At 36.0% G+C, this 19,977-nt stretch overlaps 1 protein-coding gene across 3 annotated transcripts in view; it reads right to left on the bottom strand.

Moving 5' to 3' along the window:
• BTBD8 (BTB domain containing 8) overlaps nt 1–19,977 on the bottom strand; it is a 95,664-nt gene that overhangs the window by 12,319 nt on the left and 63,368 nt on the right. For 2 of the 3 annotated variants that reach the window (XM_012176065.4, XM_060411616.1), the window contains 6 exons: nt 19,121–19,209; nt 18,582–18,684; nt 6,533–6,715; nt 5,736–5,873; nt 4,703–4,832; nt 2,265–2,326 (listed from right to left, as the gene is read on the bottom strand). In XM_012176065.4, coding sequence (XP_012031455.3) covers nt 2,265–2,326; nt 4,703–4,832; nt 5,736–5,873; nt 6,533–6,715; nt 18,582–18,684; nt 19,121–19,209 — 705 coding nt within the window. The remainder of the gene's footprint in view (nt 1–2,264; nt 2,327–4,702; nt 4,833–5,735; nt 5,874–6,532; nt 6,716–18,581; nt 18,685–19,120; nt 19,210–19,977) is intronic. The other variant, XM_004002191.5, reaches the window with a different exon arrangement.

Raw genomic sequence — 19,977 nt, 5'->3', positions numbered from 1 at the left:
AAAAAAAAACCCCAAACCCATAAACATCGCCCACAGCCTCTTAATACAGTATTGGTTGTCTGGAGAAAAGAAAAGGGGTCCTAAAAACAAATGAAATAGGTAAAAAGAGGAAAACAGAAGGGCACTAAAGACAATTCACCTTCTTTATCATTTTGGTTAGAACCAACTTTGTATGGAAGCGAATAACTGGTATGAATTATAGAATAAAATTTTAAGAATATATTGCCATTTTTTATGTAAATACTGCCCCCCACCTCCTTTGGAAGGCTGTTATGAGATTGTAGAGGTATGGGGCAGAACCTGTGTTGTCTTCTTTGATCCCTTAGCACCATGCCCATCACACGCTGGGTACTCAAAGAACATGTGATGATGGTTATCAACCTTGAGCAGATATTGGGATACAGTTCAAGGTCTAGTTATTTCTAATAGAGAAAGCTTCTATTTACAATGAAAATTTGTTTAAGATAAAAATAATGTATTGGTAAGTGTGTATTTATATTCACACATACATACCTATATACATAAATAATAAATAAGCTAGTTAAGCAAATAATAAATAAGCTAGTTAGCAAAAAGCAAGGTATAAAGAATAATTAGATTCCTATTCTAACTTTACTACTAACTGAAGAAAAAAACCTCAGATGTTTAAAAACTCATTATTAATGTCTCTGGGCCTCGGATTATGCATATTTAGGGGTAGAGACTGGTCCCATTCAGTGGAGTGTACTAGGATTCTGTAATACTTGTAAACTTCAAATAGGCTTGGTCCTTGATTTTGTTTTCTTCATCAAATCTTAGCTCAAAAAATAAATTTCTCTATTTTTAATACTTAAGACCAGGAAGACTCTGATGTTAGATCTCTTCCCACCTTTAAAACTAATCTTACTTAATTTACTCTATCCTGGAGTCTATCTATTTTAAAGTGTTTATATAGTATATGGAGTAACTGTACTCCTTTAGAAATTTCAGCATTAACATTACATGGTGAGAATTCAATGTATATGCATTTTTAGACTATCTGTGATTTATATCTACAAAGTTTACACATGTTTCTTATATACAATGTTTCTTATACCAATTAGGAATGTTTACCACATGATAAAGAAAAAGAGTAGCCCTCTAAAGCCTTCCTCTTAGACACTTTCAGGTCTAGTACTATTCCTTTACATTGTTTTTACTATATTTCAACTTTTTAAATGATGGAACTAGTATGTTATGAAATAGACTTAGGGAAATAGTCCTAGGAGGTGTACTAGCAAAAAGTTCTGGTGTCCCACAGTTTTTCACCCAAGACATTTAGAGCTTGACCTCTGCCACAGTCATGAGAGCTACTGGTTGTGGCTTGGAGTTGTATGAGTTCCCAGCTACTAGCTGATAAGGAAGAAAAGATTCCCTATTCCATTCTTGCAAGGGCAATATATTCTTTGCATTTCAAACTGGAACTCTCAGTGTATGTCTCCATATCATTGGAATACATGTCTAGGTTAGTATAATTTTGTACTTCACATATATTAAGTTAGCTAGACTGAAACTCTAACCATCATTAATAATGTGTGTATGTGTAAATGTGCTAAAAAACAAATAACATAAAACTTACCATCTTAATTATTTTTAAGTGGGCAGTACAGTCAGGTTGACTATATATGCCTTACTGTGCAACAAACCTCTAGAACTTTTTCACCTTGCAAAACTGAGACTTTATCTTCATTGAATTATTCCCCTTTGCCTTCTCTCCCCAGACCCTGGCAGCCACCATTCTACTTTGTTTTTAAGAGTTTGACTATTTTGGTTACCTCATGTAAGTACACCAAGTAATTTTAAAGTGAAAACAACTGTACTCTTGATGTTAATTGCCTTTTTCACACCAAAAATACCTTATGTGGATTAAAATCTTAGTTTAGAGAAAACTGGGACAACTGAAATCTTCTTTTTAAGAAGTAGGTTAATTAGAAAAATAGACATGGAAATGAATTTAGAATTCTGGAAAATTTCTGATCTGGAATAGTTCCAATATGCTAGTTGCCAAAAAGGTTTTCAAGGAAATAGAAAAGGTAGACAATATTTCACTTCCCATGTCAACTGGATATAAAAAATGCATATCACTTAAAAATTTAAAATGGTTTACTTGATTTAAAAGAGTCAAAATTATTTCCATCCAGGAACAGCTTTAGTTAATGAATAAATTTTTAAAAATTATTCTGAAATATAACAAAATAAAATTTAAATTATTTTTCATCTGGGCTTATAAAACTGTAAAAGTTTACCTGAGAGCTACTGAAAATAGGCTTTTTGCCAAGTCTTCGGTCATCACCTTTGTCAAATGCAGCTGTAGGGGAAAAAAGCAATTTATTTTTATAGGAAGCACTCATACCACAGAAGTAAAGGGATAATACTATATCAGCAGAAAATAGTTACATCTTGATGGAAATAACTTTTAAAAAGCTGAAACCCATCTAATACACTAAATAACTATCTGCTTTAGAAGTTATCTTAAAGACATTTACTTTGAATCTTATTTTCTTGTTCCTATGGATTTTATGTTATTAAAATTAATACATGAGAAACATATAGCCTTGTGGAAAAGATTTGTACATTTACAAAAACCTAGAATTTTCTCAAGTTGTGAAATTTTAGAGATAACTTCCTTTTAGCTGGTTTTCCAAATTTAAAAAAATTACAGATTGTGGCAAATGTAATACTTTATAAACTATTAAACATGAGAAAATTTTTATCTTAAAAAATATAAAAACACTTAAAATTTTCTAATTTTGCAGGTGTGTCAGGAGGAAAGAGTAAAGAGAAAAAAATATGGTTTTGTTGAAAATAAAACATAAGACAATCCTTAAACTTTATATCATTCTTTTTAGAATTACATAGAAATTCACTTTATAGACTTAGGTTTATATGGGAATTATTGGAGAACTCAGTTGATATTCTTCAAATAAGAATTTAAATGACGTCAGGGAAAAATATAGGAATAATGATACAAGAGCTATAAATATAGTTTAGCTAATGGATTTCTGCCTTTTGAAGGTTATGTAGTTTTAAAATATATTTTGAAGAGACATATATAATTTCCAAATTTATTTTTATTAAAACAGCTGATGAAAAATACATTAAATTATCTGTAATTCTACCATACACCTTCTACTATCTCTGTTCTATAGGAATTATGTTATAAGACAAAGCAGGTTCCTAAAAATAGCATTACAAGGACTGGTTTGTGGTCAGCAAATGACTGCACAAAAATATACAGGTAGAAATTAATACAAGATTTCTCCCAAAGACCAGTAACTCAAACTAGAACATAAGAAATGTTATAAAAAAAAGAACCCAGAATTACTCCTTTATCTGGGATTTCCCAATGCAGTAATTACGCATAGGTCAGGACTCATTATAATTCAACATATTTAAGATTTTAAAAATTATTTTTACACTGATGTAGTAGATTGAAAAGTTCTTTTTGACAATTAGTTGGAATGCCAATAACATTTTATTGTAGATATGTGTATGTAAGTGTTTGTATTTACATGTATTTTATATTAGCACTCTGCAGAACTAAGATAAAGAAGCTTGTTCGGGACCCAACTTAACTATGAAATCCTTTAAAAAATGGAGAAAAACAAAGTTTACTCTCAAACAGAAGAGAGTTGACTGACACCTACGCATGGAATGCTGATCTTATTTTTTCACACTGAATCATACAGATGAACTGTCATCTAAAAATCAGAACAGAAATAGTCACAGGAAAAAAATTTCAATTTCTAAAGACCTTCTCAGGACTTTTGTTGTTTCATAGGTTTTGTTGGATTTCTTTGCAAAGTATTCCTGAGATCACCTCTATCTAGACTAGCATGTTATACTCCTAACACAAGACAGAGCAAATCATATTCTGACTAAACCATTAAAGAATTTAATATATCCACGTATTATCAAGAATATATTATATCATATATGTCTTCCATGTTTTACAGTACAGAAATGTTTGCTTCATAAAATACAGTCTCTTAAAATGTTTTAAAAAATAAACTTACTGAATCTGTCAATATTTTTCCTAAGGTACCTGCTTTAATCCAAGAATAGTCATGAAGCCATTTTTAGTTCCACACCCTCAATTTTCTATTGTAACATTTTGAACACATTCTGAGCAGTATACCTCCTTTGTTTAATGCTAATATTTCAAATGGTACCTATTAAATGTCAAAGACCACTGTGCAGCTCCTGAGGGACACTCCGCAATAGCACACATCATATCACTGAACCAATCGATCGTGAAATAAAGCCATCTAATCTAAGCAAAACCACAAGAAAGGGTATCTTATGCAAAAGAACATGGAAAAGCTTTATGGAAAAATAATATTGAAAGGGAGAGAAAGTATGTTTGGTAATCTGTTCTGTAAGGGTTACATTTCTATACTTCTAATCTCTCTACAAGAATGCTTTTAAGCAAATTTGCTAGAACACTTGCTAATACAAAGTAGAATTATATATGTATGTATAAAGGAAATGAGTTTCATTTTCAAAGAATAACAACAAAAAAAGCATGATTTATTAAAACTGCCTAAACATACTATCACTAGTTTCAATTAGCAGGCTATTATCGAACAGAAGCAAATAAACGTTAACCCTACCACTTACTGGAATTCCTTTAAAATATCCCTTGTCACAATTACAGGAATAAAAAATCTCAAGGCTAACATACCTGCTCGGATTTTCTGTTGATCATCTGTGCTCATCAGCTTCCAGCTTTCTGTGTGACGAACAGCATAGAAAGACTGAACCAGGAAGATCCACAGCTTATCACGCAGAGCCTGGATCTTGCACGTAAAACCCTGTGTTCAGGCAACAAATCAGCAGCTGGTGAGAGCCACATTGTCATAGCAACCAGTCATTATTCCTTTCCGAATCTACTTACTCCTAAGCTAGATCAATGATGTCATCACTTAGATTTTTAAGATCGTAGGGTACAAGTTATTTATGAAGGCTTACTCTTCAACAACAGAATTTTATAGTGAACACAAACCTTATTCTTTCACTCTTGTCCTTTTAACCACTGTTTTAAACTACCAATAACCTTTATATAAATACCTTCTACATCCTTTTCAAATCAACTATGACATTACAAGGTCAAATGCCCTATGCAGTAATAATAAATATGATGACAATTTTTTGTCATTCTTGTTGAACAAATTGTCAATATTTGCAATTAGCTTATTTATTACCATTCATGAATTGTTTAAAAATAAAATATATTTTAATTTTGTTTTTTCCCAGTCAATCCAACTTTAAATGATTTTTTTAAGACAAAAAGGAATTTAAAAATATATTATAAAATTAAAAGACACTGATGATTAAAACTCTAAAACATCCTTTAAAATTCTTTAAGTTTTATATTTAGGAAATTTAATGGAGTGACGGGGGGGGGGTGGAAATACTAAAGTTATGCTGTACCAATTAATACTGCTACCAAACTATGCTTAGAATTAGCCAGCCAAACTTCTAAATTTCTAAACTTCTGTAATTATAGTAAGTCCATTTAGAGGTAAATGAAATTTTTAAAATTATGCATTACAAGAAATCCCAAATATACATAAAACTACAGACCATAGCCAACCCCCAGGTATCAAACACTTCGTTTTAATGACTCATGCAACATTTAAAATATGTATATATTTAAAAATCTTCTAATACTTTAAATATTCCATCATTTATTTAATTTTTATGATATTTAATACCATTTCTTTTGTACTCTCAGAGTTCAGTAATGTGTCCAGAGCCATAAGGAGCGAGCAACTATTCTCAGTGGTAATGTTTTCTTCAACAGCTTTAAAAATTTTGTCCAACAGATCAGATGTGCTACTCATTGCTTGTGACTATAAAACACAGAAATTGACATATAATAGGAATATGTGTAAGAAATGTGGAAGTCTGGCATACATCTAGCCATTCATTATAACTGGCTGTATGAATTCAATCAGAAAACTTATTTCTTCTGTTAATAATAATATAGTAACTATTATCATTATAATAAATATTATACTAACCCCTTTCCTCTGTTAAAATATCTGCGTGTGCACACACACACACACACACACACACACTTCTTAAGAACCAAAACAGTGCTAAGACAGAGCCTAGAAGTAAGTAATAAAAGTTCTTTAGTAACTAAATTTAGAGAATGTGGGTCCCAGTAAGACAGAGAATTTTTCATGGACCATAATTGTATTACCGCTCAAAACATCTTTATGACTTCAGTACGGCTTAGCTGATTGAGGACTGGAGTTGGCTATAATTGCATTGGTCCTTGCCAGGGCACTCCAACCTGTCCCCTCCTCCCTTCATCATCTTATGTATGAGCCAAAAATCCTGTCCATCACTGCCCTAAATCCTAGGCAAACATGCCATCTGGTATGGAATTTACTTAAGTCATACTAATTTAATCAAAGGGAACCTGCATTTGAAAACTCTTACATAATTATAATCAAAACACAAAGATGGGACTAAATATAGGATATAATTTTAGACATAGTACCTGTAAGAGAAGAGCAAAATTTTCACTTTGAATGATCTTGGAGAAATTTTCTATAATAAATGCAATACATTCTTCTTGGAGCTGAGATGCCATGATCAATGCTGACTCTGTCCACTTCACTCGGGGTAAACTGACGATTAGCCTGTCACTTTCCATCAGAAGAAAAGCAGCATTCTTATCATTCTTATAATTTTGAAAATATTGGGGGGAAAAGTTAGATTACTGCTCATAACAAAAACTTTTCAAGCAAATTAAACACTTTCATTTTCTTGTGATGCTTCTTTCAAAAAACCCAAATTCCAGATAGCTAATATCTTTATCATTAGCTTTACATATTTATTTATTCACTCAAAATTATCCTAAAAGGGCAAACTTTGAGCTGGAAACGAATCACCTTTAAAGCATAGTTAAAAGAAACATGAGAGCACAGTTACAAAATAACTACAAAGAAAAGCCTGACCTCCCGGAGATTTTTCACTACTGAATTAACTTCTGTGCTTACAGATATTCATAGCTGCATGGAGATACACTGACACAGTATTATTTCTTTTCTGACTATAAAATACATGTTCTTTATTACAAATTTAGAAAGGGTAAAAATTACTTCTAAACCCGTGACTTGCTTCTTCCTCTCTAATTAGGGAAGACTCTTCTTCTTATATTTTATTTATTTAATAATGATTCATTTTTACACCATAGGAAAGAATATTATGAATATTTGTCTCTCAGAAAAAAATGGAATGACAATTCACAAATACCATGTGCTCCAAGGAAAAGGAAAAATGGCAACTTATAAATTATTATATTTTATTCATGTTTCATTTTTAATTCTTAAACAATCCTTAGGACATACCTATTTACTGAATAAATAGTTATCTGATCAATTGTAGTAGAGTGAAAAACATAGCCACAAATTCTTTGTAGCTCAGTTCTTCAAGAGGTAGACTTGACTCCTCATCCCTTGATTCTAAACTAGCTAGTTCACTTGCTGGCACAAAGATATTGCACAAGTTTCAGAGCCTAGACCTCAAATACCCTTGTAGTCTGTATCTTTACCCTCTTGGTTCTGGGACCACAAAGCCAAAAAGAAGCCTGGTAAGAAAGGCCAAGGGTGCAGGAGGCCCAGCCTCAACTTGACCATCAGCTGAAAGCAGCATCAGGACTGAGCTCAGGCAAGATACGCAAAACAATCATCCAGTTGACTCACAGAGAATTCAGTTTAGTTCAGTTCAGTCGCTCAGTCGTGTCCAACTCTTTGTGACCCCATGAACCACAGCACGCCAGGCCTCCCTGTCCATCACCAACCCCCGGAGTTCACCCAAACTCATGTCCATTGAGTCGGTGATGCCATCCAACCATCTCATCCTCTGTCGTCCCCTTCTCCTCCTTGCCCTCAATCTTTCCCAGCATTAGGGTCTTTTCAAATGAGTCAGCTCTTCGCATCAGGTGGCCAAAGTATTGGAGTCTCAGCTTCAACATCAGTCCTTCCAATGAACACCCAGGACTGATCTCCTTTAGGATGGACTGGTTAGATCTCCTTGCAGTCCAAGGGACTCTCAATAGTCTTCCCCAATACCACAGTTCAAAAGCATCAATTCTTTGGTGTTCAGCTTTCTTTATAGTCCAACTCTCCCATCCATACATGACCACTGGAAAAACGATACCCTTGACCAGACGGACCTTTGTTGACAAAGTAATGTCTCTGTTTTTTAATATGTTTTCTAGGTTGGTCATAACTTTCCTTCCAAGGAGTAAGCGTCTTTTAATTTCATGGCTGCAATTACCACGTGCAGAGATTTTGGAGCCCTAAAAAATAAAGTCAGACACTGTTTCCACTGTTTCCCCATCTATTTGCCATGAAGTAATGGGACCAGATGCCATGATCTTAATTTTCTGAATGTTGAGCTTTAAGCCAACTTTTTTACTCTCCTCTTTCACTTTCACCAAGAGGTTTTTAAATTCCTCTTCACTTTCTGTCATAAGGGTGATGTCTTCTTTGTATCTGAGGTTATTGATTATTTCCCCTGGCAATCTTGATTCCAGCTTGTGCTTCCTCCAGCCCAGCATTTCTCATGATGTACTCTGCATATAATTTAAATAAGCAGGGTGACAATACTCAGCCTTGACGTACTCCTTTTCCTATTTGGAACCAGTCTGTTGTTCCATGTCCAGGTCTAACTGTTGCTTCCTGACCTGAATAATAGGTTTCTCAAGAGGAGAATAAATTTTATCAATAGTTTAAAGCCACTTAGTTTTGGGGTGATTTGCTACACAGCAATAAATAACTAGAAAACCTGGAAATTTTCCCTGATCTCTACACCTACACCAGATTCCTTTTCTACATGTCATCAGAGAATCTGTCCCTTCTCTTTAAAGCATTTACATTATTTGTAATTTTTCAGTGATGAAATACCTATTTGATTAGTACTCATCTCTCTCACCAGATTGTATGTCTATTGAATGTGAAAACATGTTTGTTTTGGCTCATCATTATATCCACAGGGCCTAGTACAGAACAGGGTCATAGCAGACACTCAAATGTTTATTGATTTCTAAGCACATCAGAGACTTAGAGTCTGTAAGTGAATTCTTAAGCTAAATTAAGTTTAAGCTTTGAACATCAAAACTTTAAAAATTTCACCCATTTACTAAGAATTGTTTCAAAACATATACTTCCCGTTTTATTTATCTGAGTATAAAAAAATTATAATACGCTATAATTAAAGTCTTTAAAAAAATTACATATTTATTATAATTTACTGTTATCCTTTCCTCCTCTGATGACTTCCTGAGTAATTGTGCAGTTACTAAGAGTTTTACGCAATAAACCAAATTTGTTCTGCTATAGGGACTGTTCTAGTATTAGAGACAAATATAGCTAATCAAATAAACTTGGCAGGTATCTATGAAGTGCTTACTGTATTCATAACATTATGTGCTCTGACAGTAATCTTTTTAAAAAATATAGATGTATAGTTGTCATAATTTAGCTTGAAATTTATTGGAAAACTAAAATATGGGCATAAATGATAACAGATGGTATGTCATCTTATTCCATACTGATCTGAATATATAATAACATTAAATGTTAAGAGTAGCTTGAGGTTCAAAGAAGGAAGGAAATGTAATATACTTCTAGACCAAACATAAAATTTTAAATTCAATAGTTACCACATGGTTCAAATTTCAACAGTATATAAAAGGCATCAGTAAGAAGTCTCCCACTCCTTCCTGTCCCGAGCCACCTATTTTTCCTTGTTCCAATCAATATTATTTATTTTCTGTATTTTTCAGAGTTATCTTATGTATAACAAATAAAAAAGGTAATTTCCCCCTCATTTTGCTCAAATGGAGGCATTAATATGCACAGTACTCTGTACTTTGCTTTTATACTGAGCGTACACCTTGAATGTTTTTGTTATCATATAACAAAATATAAAGAGCCTGATTATTATTTCAACATCTACAGAACAGTCCCTAATATGGATATAAGATACAACCAGTCCTCTACTTGTAGATATTTATGTTGTTTCCAGTTTTTGCTATTGCAACGTTGTAATGAAGAACCATGTAGATAACATCATTTCACATGAATGTGAGTATATCTATGGGATAAAATTAATATGCTGGATCAATACAAGTCTTATCTAGGAACTGCCTAATAACTGAGCCTAAGGAATAGGCTTGGATGCCAGTGATTCCAAGAGAGTGAAATAGGGAAGGAGAGAAAGTCAATGGAAGGATATGCTTCCTAGCTCGTTGCTAACAAAAGTGTGATCCACAATACCCATCACCTGAAGTTTTTTAGAAATGTAGAATCTCAGGCTCCACCCCTGACTTACTGATTAAGAATCTACATTTGATCAATACTCTGAAGTGGGTTTTTTTTTGGCCGTGCCATGCTGCATGCAGGATCTCAGCTCCCCAACCAGAGATTGAACCCCGTGCCCCTTGCAATGGAAGCATGGAGTCCTAACCACTGGACCGTCAAGGAATTCCTGATCCTGAAGTGTCTGTAGATAAAGCTTGAGAAGCAATGATATATAGCAATTGTTGTTGCAGGCACCAGGGGATCAGCCTTGCTGGGTATCCCCTGAAGAGCTACAGAGCATACAATTTGAATTATTCACCTAAAGGGCTAGATCAGGGATATACTGAATTACTGGTTCCCGTCTCCTGTTGGTCAAGGTTTGTGCCCTGGGATACTCCCTTTCACTTCCAGGTTTGCGTAACTGTGGGTACCCGGGGTGGAGCAGCAGTGAAGCCTCAGAACAGAAAGTGAGAAGTATGTGTGATGTGGCTGCGGAAAGTGTTGTCAGGTTACACCCGCGTGCAGCTGCATGCTGCAGCGATGGCTGAAGTACACACATGGGTCAAGAGGACGTGAGGTGGGGCACCAGAAGGATATAAAACATTGCTAGCACAGATTCAACGGAGTGCTGTTTTCCAAACTGTAGTTTTCTCCCCTAGCAACCTAGAGAAATATATTTAGTGGCTTACAATCATCATTAGAAAACAAGAAAGAAAGGAGAAAAATATAAAATATCAGAACATATTTAATATGGTATGTATTCATTTTTGAAACTTGTTTCAGTTCTACATGTGTGAGTGTACTGGGTTATAATATAAAAAGAACTTGCTCTGGGTCTGTCAAAAAAGTTTGAAAAATACAGCGAAAAGTTGTGCCAATATATTCCCTTTCCAGGAATGGAGTACTTCTTTCCTACATCCTTGTTAAAATAGTACAAACTTCCTCTTTTTTGCTCCCTACTAAAATGTACTGACACTGTAGTTTTTTTTTTTAAATGTATTTATTTGGTTGCACTGGGTCTTAGTTGCAGCATGTGGGATCTAGTTCCCTGACCAGCGACTGAACCTGGGTCCCCTGCATTGGGAGCATGGAGTCACAGCCATTGGACTATCAGGGCAGTTGAGACACTGTAATTTTAATGTCCATTTCTCTTAAATGAAGTTGAGGACTGTTCATCAAATAAGAAGCATCTGTGTTTGCTTTGTGAACTACCTAATCTTATCCTATATTTAGCTATTTTTAAAAAACCAACTAGTAGGAACTCTCTGTAAAAGAAAAATTAGAGTAAGAGTATGATATAAACTGTCTTTTGCCCTTTGATTTTGTAGAGGATGAGACGGTTGGATGGCATCACTGACTCAATGGACATGAGTTTGGGTAAACTCAGGGAGTTGGTGATGGATAGGGAGGCCTGGGGAGCTGCAGTCCATGGGGTCACAAAGAGTCGGACATGACTGAGCGACTGAACTGATGATAATTTTTAATATATAGAAATTTTGTATTTTTATGGAACTAAATTACTTTATGACTTCTAAATTTTGTATCCTCACTGCCCTGATGAGGTTATAACTAATTCTTCCAGGGCTTACTGTAGTATTTTAATGGCCTCATTTTCTTTACTTTCACATCTTTGATCCATTTGGAATGTATACTGGCATACCAGGACGTGATATATAGATCCAGCTTTTTTGCACAAACTTCCTGGTTGTTATCCTAACATCATATACTGAATAAACACTATGACTCATACTATTTAATTATTTTGATACTGTGTCAATTAAATAGCCTTTATATATAAATATATATTTACACACACACATACACACACCTTCAGTTTTACCCCAGTAACTATTTTTATTTCAATTTTTCTATATTTAAGAATGATTCATGATTTGCTTTTTTTAAAAAAGGCTTAAATAAAACATCTGAAACAGAAAATTTAATTATGCTTTGAAATAGCTCAAGTAGTCAGAAGCCCTAACTAACACCTTTCTCCTTCTACTCACTTCTCTACCCTGCTGTCTCTTCCTTCCCAAAGCAACAGTTTGTACTTGGTAGGAGGGAGCAGGCATTTCTTACTGAACTGCAATATAGTGACCAAGAAGAAGTCCTTCATATTAAAATTTAAAAAAAATTCTCCATAAATAGTCCAATGCAGCACTTTCTTTCTTTTTTTTTTTCAATGCAGCACTTTCTTACTTCCATTGGTATAGGACAGTGTTTGGCATATTACCTGATACAGTAATGTCCCTGCCATTGAACTGCATTAGAGCCAAAGAAAAGAAAACCGCTCAGTCAACCTTTCATTTTTTTGGATAACATATTATAAATTTTAATTTGAAAAATTAAAAATATTCTATTTTATTAAAATAAGAAAATATATTTTATCTATATAATAACATATGAAGATTATGTTAAGGTTTGAATATCCACAAAGAAAGACAAAAGTTTACATTTTCATTGTAATCACCGTGATGTCAAAAGGCTTTTAATCATATGGAATGTCTGGTTGTTCTGATGCTCATTTTTATATGTCTTAAAAGGAAAAATCAAGGATTTACAAAGCTTACAAGAAACTGATCAGAGCTATAAAACCAAAATAAAATATTGTAGGAGAGGGAGAAACATAGTATGAAGAGCTTATTCTTCAAATATACTTACCACTTGCTTAAAAAAAAAAACAACTTCTTGAGACAGTCAGTTAAGATCCCTCCCAATCTGGCCTCAGCCTCTCCCCAGACTCATCTCTCATTATTTCAGTTACAACAGAATATTGGCACTGCTTGGTCTCCAGGGCCCTGGTCACATTTTAATATTCTGTCAGGAATGCCCTAACATACTTTTTAATTTTGAAATTGTCCTCTATCTTTAGGTTCATCTCATGTTACTTCTATCCTTCTAATCAGAATCAATTGTTTTTTACTTCTGTGATTCCATGTATATACCTGAATTATAAATTACACTTATTCATTTATTTACCTATCAATATATACCAAGTATATATTGGTATGTATACCATGAGGGCTTCCCTCGTGGCTCAGACAGTAAAGGGTCTGCCTGCAATGCGGGAGACCTGGGTTCGATTCCTGGGTCGGGAAGGTCCCCTGGAGAAGGAAATGGCAATCCACTCCAGCACTTTTGCCTGGAAAATCCCATGGACAGAGGAGCCTGATAGGCTACACCCCATGGGGTCACAAAGAGTCGGACACGACTGAGCGACTTCACTTCACTTCATGTACCAAGTACCTACAGTGTGCTAGGCACTGCCCTAAGGCTGGAGCTACAAAGGTAAATAAGACTCACATGGAACTTAATGTTCATATTCATCATAGTCTAACTTGTACTTTGCATTGTTATTTAAGTGCCTATTCTTCCAGAGATTTGTGAGTTCCTTGAAGTCAGGGTCCACACTTCCAAAAAGCGCTTCTTTGCCCATGTTGAACATCTATTATATTACCTTTAGAATGGCAGCAATTGGTTTTAATACCTGGCTTTGTCATTTACTGACACTGTGAATGTGAATAAAGCACTAACCTTTCTGATTCGTTTTTTCATATATAAAGTGGAGGTAATAGTATCTATGTTATATATAATTTCAAAAAATAAAAGTATACTTTGAACCATAGAGGTCCTTTAAAAATCCACTAAATAATAATAATAGTTGCAATAGTAATAAATGACATTTTCACTTCTATTGAACTGAATTACAACTGGGCCATTTATTTGCCTTCATGAATAGAGATTAACTATTCAATGACTAAAGAAACTAATGCAAAATCAGTCCGTTCAATTCAGTCGCTCAGTTGTGTCACACTCTGCAGCCCCATGGACTGCAGCATGACAGGCTTCCCTGTCCATGACCAACTCATGTCCATTGAGTTGGTGATGCCATCCAACCATCTCATCCTCTGTTGTCCCCTTCTCCTGTCTTCAATCTTTCGCAGCATCAGAGTCTCTTCCAGTGAGTCAGTTCTTTGCATCAGGTGGTCAAAGTATTGGAGCTTCAGCTTCAGCATCAGTCCTTCCAATGAATATTCAGGACTGATTTCCTTCAGGATGGACTGGTTGGAACTCCTTGCAGTCCAAGGGACGCTCAAGAGTCTTCTCCAACACCACAGTTCAAAAGCATCAATTCTTCGGTGCTCAGCTTTCTTTACAGTCCAACTCTCACATCCATACATGACTACTGGAAAAACCATAGCTTTGACTAGATGGACCTTTTTTGGCAAAGTAATATCTCTGCTTTTTAATATTCTGTCTAGCTAGGTCATAGCTTTTCTTCCAAGGAGCAAGCGTCTTTAAATTTCATGGCTACAGTCACCATCTGCAGTGATTTTGGAGCCCCCAAATAAAGTCTGTCACTGTTTCCATTGTTTCACCGTCTATTTGCCATGAAGTGATGGGACCAGATGCCATGACCTTAGGTTTCTGAATGTTGAGCTGTAAGCTAGATTTTTCACTCTCCTCTTTCAGTTTCATCAAGAGGCTCTTTAGTTCTTCTTCACTTTCTGCCATAAGGGTGGTATCATCTGCATATCTGAAGTTATTGATATTTCTCCAGGCAATCTTGATTCCAGCTTGTGTTTTATTTCCAGCACAGCATTTTGCATTTTAACTCTGCATAGAAGTTAAATAAGCAGGGTGACAATATACAGCCTTGATATACTCCTTTCCCGATTTGGAACCAGTCTGTGCTTTCGTGTCCAGTTGCTTCTTGACCTGCATACAGGTTTCTCAGGAGGCAGGTCAGGTGGTCTGGTATTCCCATCTCTTTCAGAATTTTCCACAGTTTGTTGTGACCCACACAGTCAAAGGCTTTGGCATAGTCAAATAAAGCAGAAGTAGATGTTTCTCTGGAACTCTCTTGCTTTTTCAATGATCCAAAGAATGTTGGCAATTTGATCTCTGGTTCCTCTGCCTTTTCTAAATCCAGCCTGAACATCAGGAAGTTCACAGATCATGGACTGTTGAAGCCTGGCTTGGAGAATTTTGAGCTTTACTTTGCTAGCATGTGAGATGAGTGCAACTGTGCAGTAGTCTGAACATTCTTTGGCATTGCCTTTCTTTGGGATTAGAATGAAAACTGACCTTTTCCAGTCCTGTGGCCACTGCTGAGTTTTCTAAATTTGCTGGCATATTGAGTGCAGCACTTTCACAGCATCATCTTTTAGGATTTGAAATAGCTCAAAAATAGTTCTTGTTCTTTAAAAAACAACATGGTGGAGTAGGAGGACATGCACCTATCTTCTGCGAGAACTCCAAAATTACACCTCGCTGCTGAACAATCATCGACAGGAGAATGTTGGATCCCACCAAAAGAAGATACTGCACATCCAAGGGCAAAGTAGAAGCCCCAACAAGATGGTAGGAGGGGTGAAATTGTGTTAGAATCAAACCCCGTACCCACCAGAGATGCTCGGAGGGCTCAAACAAAACCTTGTGCGTACCAGGACCCAGAGACCCCACAGAGACTGAGCCAGACCTGCCTTTGAGTGCCTGGATGTCTTCTGTGGTGGTACGGGTCAGCACTGGCCTGCCGCAGGGACAGGGGCTCTGGGTGCAGCAGACCTGGATCATACAGCATGTGGCAAAAGCCCTCTTGGAGGAGGGTGCCATTAACCCCACCACAGAGCTGCTGAGCAGAAGACCCACAAACTGCAGAACAATTATACAAAATGATGCAAAACATTAAGTAACAAAACTATAAAGTCCTTCATAAAACAGATTTAGATTTATTTTTTACAGTGGTATCTCACCAGCTGATGGCCTAAACCTATTTCTCTAGTTAGATTTAGATATCATCTTCTATGTAACCCAGTATGACATACTGTTCATGGTTCAACAGAGAAACAGAAACACTAGGAGGTATATATATAAATGAAGTATTATTAAAGGGATTTGACTATATGCTATTATGGGAGCTGGCTGAGCAATCTTTGTGTATGATGATGTAGTTTGAAGTCCACAGGGAAAGCAGTTGAGAAGGGATGATGGAGGGATAAGGACAAGCTGACACCCAAGAGCACAAGCTATAACCCACATGGATGGGCTCATTTCAGGTCTCACTGCCTCCAACCTGGATGCAATGAGTGTCCTTCAGGAGATGCTAGGACCCTTCATCACAGAACTAAACATGTCCCTGGCCCAGGGGTAAGAGAAAGCAAAGAGGATAGGGAGCAAAGTGAAGCAGTGCAAAGAAGGAAATTCTGGGCAGCACAGTTCATTCTAACCAAGCTGACATACTGCAGAGACACCACAGTCCATCCCTTGTTAACTAGGCACCCATACAATTTCTTTAAATCATAGTTAACTCCTAAACGGAGACAAAAAGTCGTGCTAAAGCCTGACAAATACAACTATACAACAAATATGCTAACCCTTTCCCTAAAATAGGATATAAAGTCTCCTGTTTTGTCTTTGGGTGATGTTCACGTTCTTCAAACTGATCCAAACTCCCCCTTGGTATCCTGAGATACCAAGATATATAAAATTAACTATTATTAACATGTCTTATATTAAATGGTAGGGGAATGAGACAGTGGGAGAAAACAAAAATACTTGGTTAATATATACAAAAACATTTATATAAAAAGGGGAAATGACAATTTCCCTGGTGGTTAGAAATCCTCCTGCCAATGCAGGGGACATGAATTTAATCCCTGGTCTGGGAAGATTCCACATACCTCGCAGCAATTAAGCCTGTGTGCCACAACTACTGCGCCTGTGCCCTAGAGCCCATGAGCAGCAACCACTGAGCCCAAGAACTTAGAGCCTGGGCTCTGTAACAAGAGAAGCCATTGCAATAAGAAGCCCATGCGCCCCCACTAAAGAGCAGCCCACTCACAACTAGAGGAAGCCCACATGTAGCAATGAAGACCCAGCACAGCCAAAAGAGAGCAGGGGGGGTGAATATGTTCATATCACAACTACTACAATGCTCATTTCTGAACCTGGTCACGTGGTCATACTGAATATTTGTAACTACCTTTTCCCACAACCATTCCATGCTTCCTTTGCCCTCAACAAGTACCTATGCTATTTATAGCTCTTTTATCTGGTAAGGTGGCCCAAACTTTTATTCCTGAAGTGCTATTTAAATTGGGGTTTTTAATTGATTTAATCACAGGACAGGGGAGTACTGCATTCCGGATGTACTCTTCCTTACCCACATTATATAGCATCAACCCAATTCTTCCCTAATAGGCCCCATCTAACAATAATTCCTCTTCTCTATCTGTTGATTTACAAAGTGGCCATAAGGAGGCAGTCCCAACTTCCACTTCAGTGGTATCATGTGCGTCCTCAGGTAGAAGCATTCATCTCTTTGGAACTAAGACCTCTAGACCAGCAGATCCTAAAGTTTCAGAGACAGGAAGCAAAAATTTTGGTAGTGGATCACTAGGAGTAATTATATGTGAAGCCACTTTCACTTCCACACCCTGACTTCTGGACTGTGAATCCTAGTTATGTCAAGAAATAGCACAATAAATCAAAAACTGATTTAGAGCATATATAACCTCCTGGAGGACACTGCCCCAATCCTACAAGGCTCTGCCACCTAGCTGCACTGTAACCAAGTCTTCAAAAGGCCATTCTTCCATGTTCTCAAGCCAGCTGCCTCAGGGTGACAGGGCAACGGTAGGGCAGGTGAAACTGGTAACCATGAGCCCACTGCTGCACTTCATTTGCTGTGAAGTGAGTTTTTTAGTCAGAAATGATGCTGTGTAGAATAGCATGGTGGTGAAAAAGGCAATAAGTCCATGGACGGCAGTTTTACTAGAAACAATGTGAGTAAGGAAGGCAAATCCATATCCAGAGAAAATGTCCATTACGCTAAGAACAAGGCACTCACTGCCTTTTCCATGATGAAGAAAAGTGATCCAATGTAATTAATCTGCCACCTCTTGGAGAATGGTGCCGCTGCTTCAGTGTTGTACCCTACACTACCCTAGTAAGTGGAGGTCCATATTGCCGAGCCAATGCCCCTTGCCCCTTTTGTTCATCAACAAACATATACTTTCTAGTAATTATGCTTCTCTGATCGAATCCTCCATTTGGTATGGAGGAACAGTCTTAAAGACAGGTTCTGAGAATTGGTTCTGGGTTATCTGGAATTGGCTCTTCCATCTTGCTTTTGTAACACAATTTTACTTTTGTATTTAAAACACTGAGAAAGTACTTACATAAAATTGAGTAAACTTTTTGATGACAAACACAAAGTATTCAGGTTATACTTACTAAAGAATGAATCAACATATTAAAACAACTTTTCTGAATCTCAGGAGGTACATTTGCAAAGCTTCTCTCAGACCAAAACCTTGCAAAGTGCTTTACAATCCACCTATTGAAAATCAAAGAATCTCAAGTTAAAGAAATGAAAATAATTTTCATTGTAATATATTCAATAACATTTTGGTTTTCAATGATATAAATTTTAAATATGTATGTTTTAACTAACCCTAACAGTTAATTTTGTGAGTGCTGTAATGGACTTAAGTATGTTTCCTTTTCTGTAAACACATATTTTAAACCCACTTTGGGTTATGTGCATGGATTTTAACGTAAGTAACCATGGTTCAGCTAAAAAAGTCGATCCCAAGCATCTTGAGTAATATCTAAGTCAATACTTCTTCTTAATTGTTGTAACTAGTAGAGCATTAAGCTATTTACATTGTGCTGAAGAAAATAGGCCAAGTCTAAAATTTCCCAGAAACTTAGGAGAATGGAAGAACAAAATCCCTAAATCAATAGTATCAGTACTACTTCAGATCACTTACTTCATGCAGTCAGCAAAAAGACTTTCCACTCCAACTGAATGAGCAATAATCAGGCATTCTAATATAGATGCCAACCTTCTGGAAACAGGCTAAAATTGATAGAAAACACTACATTTACTCTTTATCAACTTATAAGGCTAAAAGTATTTGGTTCATAAAAATGATCTGATTTATATACCTAAACTACAGAATAAATATATGTAATACAAAAGTATTTATTCTTTTAAAATTAAGTATCACTGATAACCTTTAGTTTTTATAGCATTTGAGTTCTTTTAGCTGCCAGAATGTACAGTTTTTATTCTAATTTCTTTTAGCATAAATATCTTCTAGACTAAATGTAGTATAATAATTCCTAGCACATCACACTGCAACACAACCATAGGGTCTAGTCTGCTTCCTAAAGTAGAAATATAAGTACATGTGCAATGGGAGATCCTACACTGACCTCAGGCAAAATGACAGAATTTAATTAGATCATGATTATATGAACATATTTTAAAAAGTACATATACTTTTTAAAGAAGTAATGAACTAAAACAATAAATAAATAAAATGTAGACACAAGTATTGAAAAACTCATTGCTCTTCATATTAAACCTCAGTCAGTTTAATTCAGTTCAGTTGCTCAGTTGGCGTCCAACTCTTTGTGACCCCATGGACTACAGCACGTAGGGCTTCCCTGTCCATCATCAATTCCTGGAGCTTGCTCAAACACAAGTCCACTGAGTTGGCGATGGCATCCAACCATCTCATTCTTTGTTGTACCCTTCTCCTCAGCCTTCAGTCCTTCCCAGCATAAGGGTCTTTTCCAATGAGTCAGTTCTTTTGCATCAGGTGGTCAAAGTATTAGAGCT

This window comes from Ovis aries, chromosome 1 (genome assembly GCF_016772045.2).
Source record: "Ovis aries strain OAR_USU_Benz2616 breed Rambouillet chromosome 1, ARS-UI_Ramb_v3.0, whole genome shotgun sequence".
Classification (NCBI taxonomy): domain Eukaryota; kingdom Metazoa; phylum Chordata; class Mammalia; order Artiodactyla; family Bovidae; genus Ovis; species Ovis aries.
This window is presented reverse-complemented; position numbering and strand designations above follow the sequence as displayed.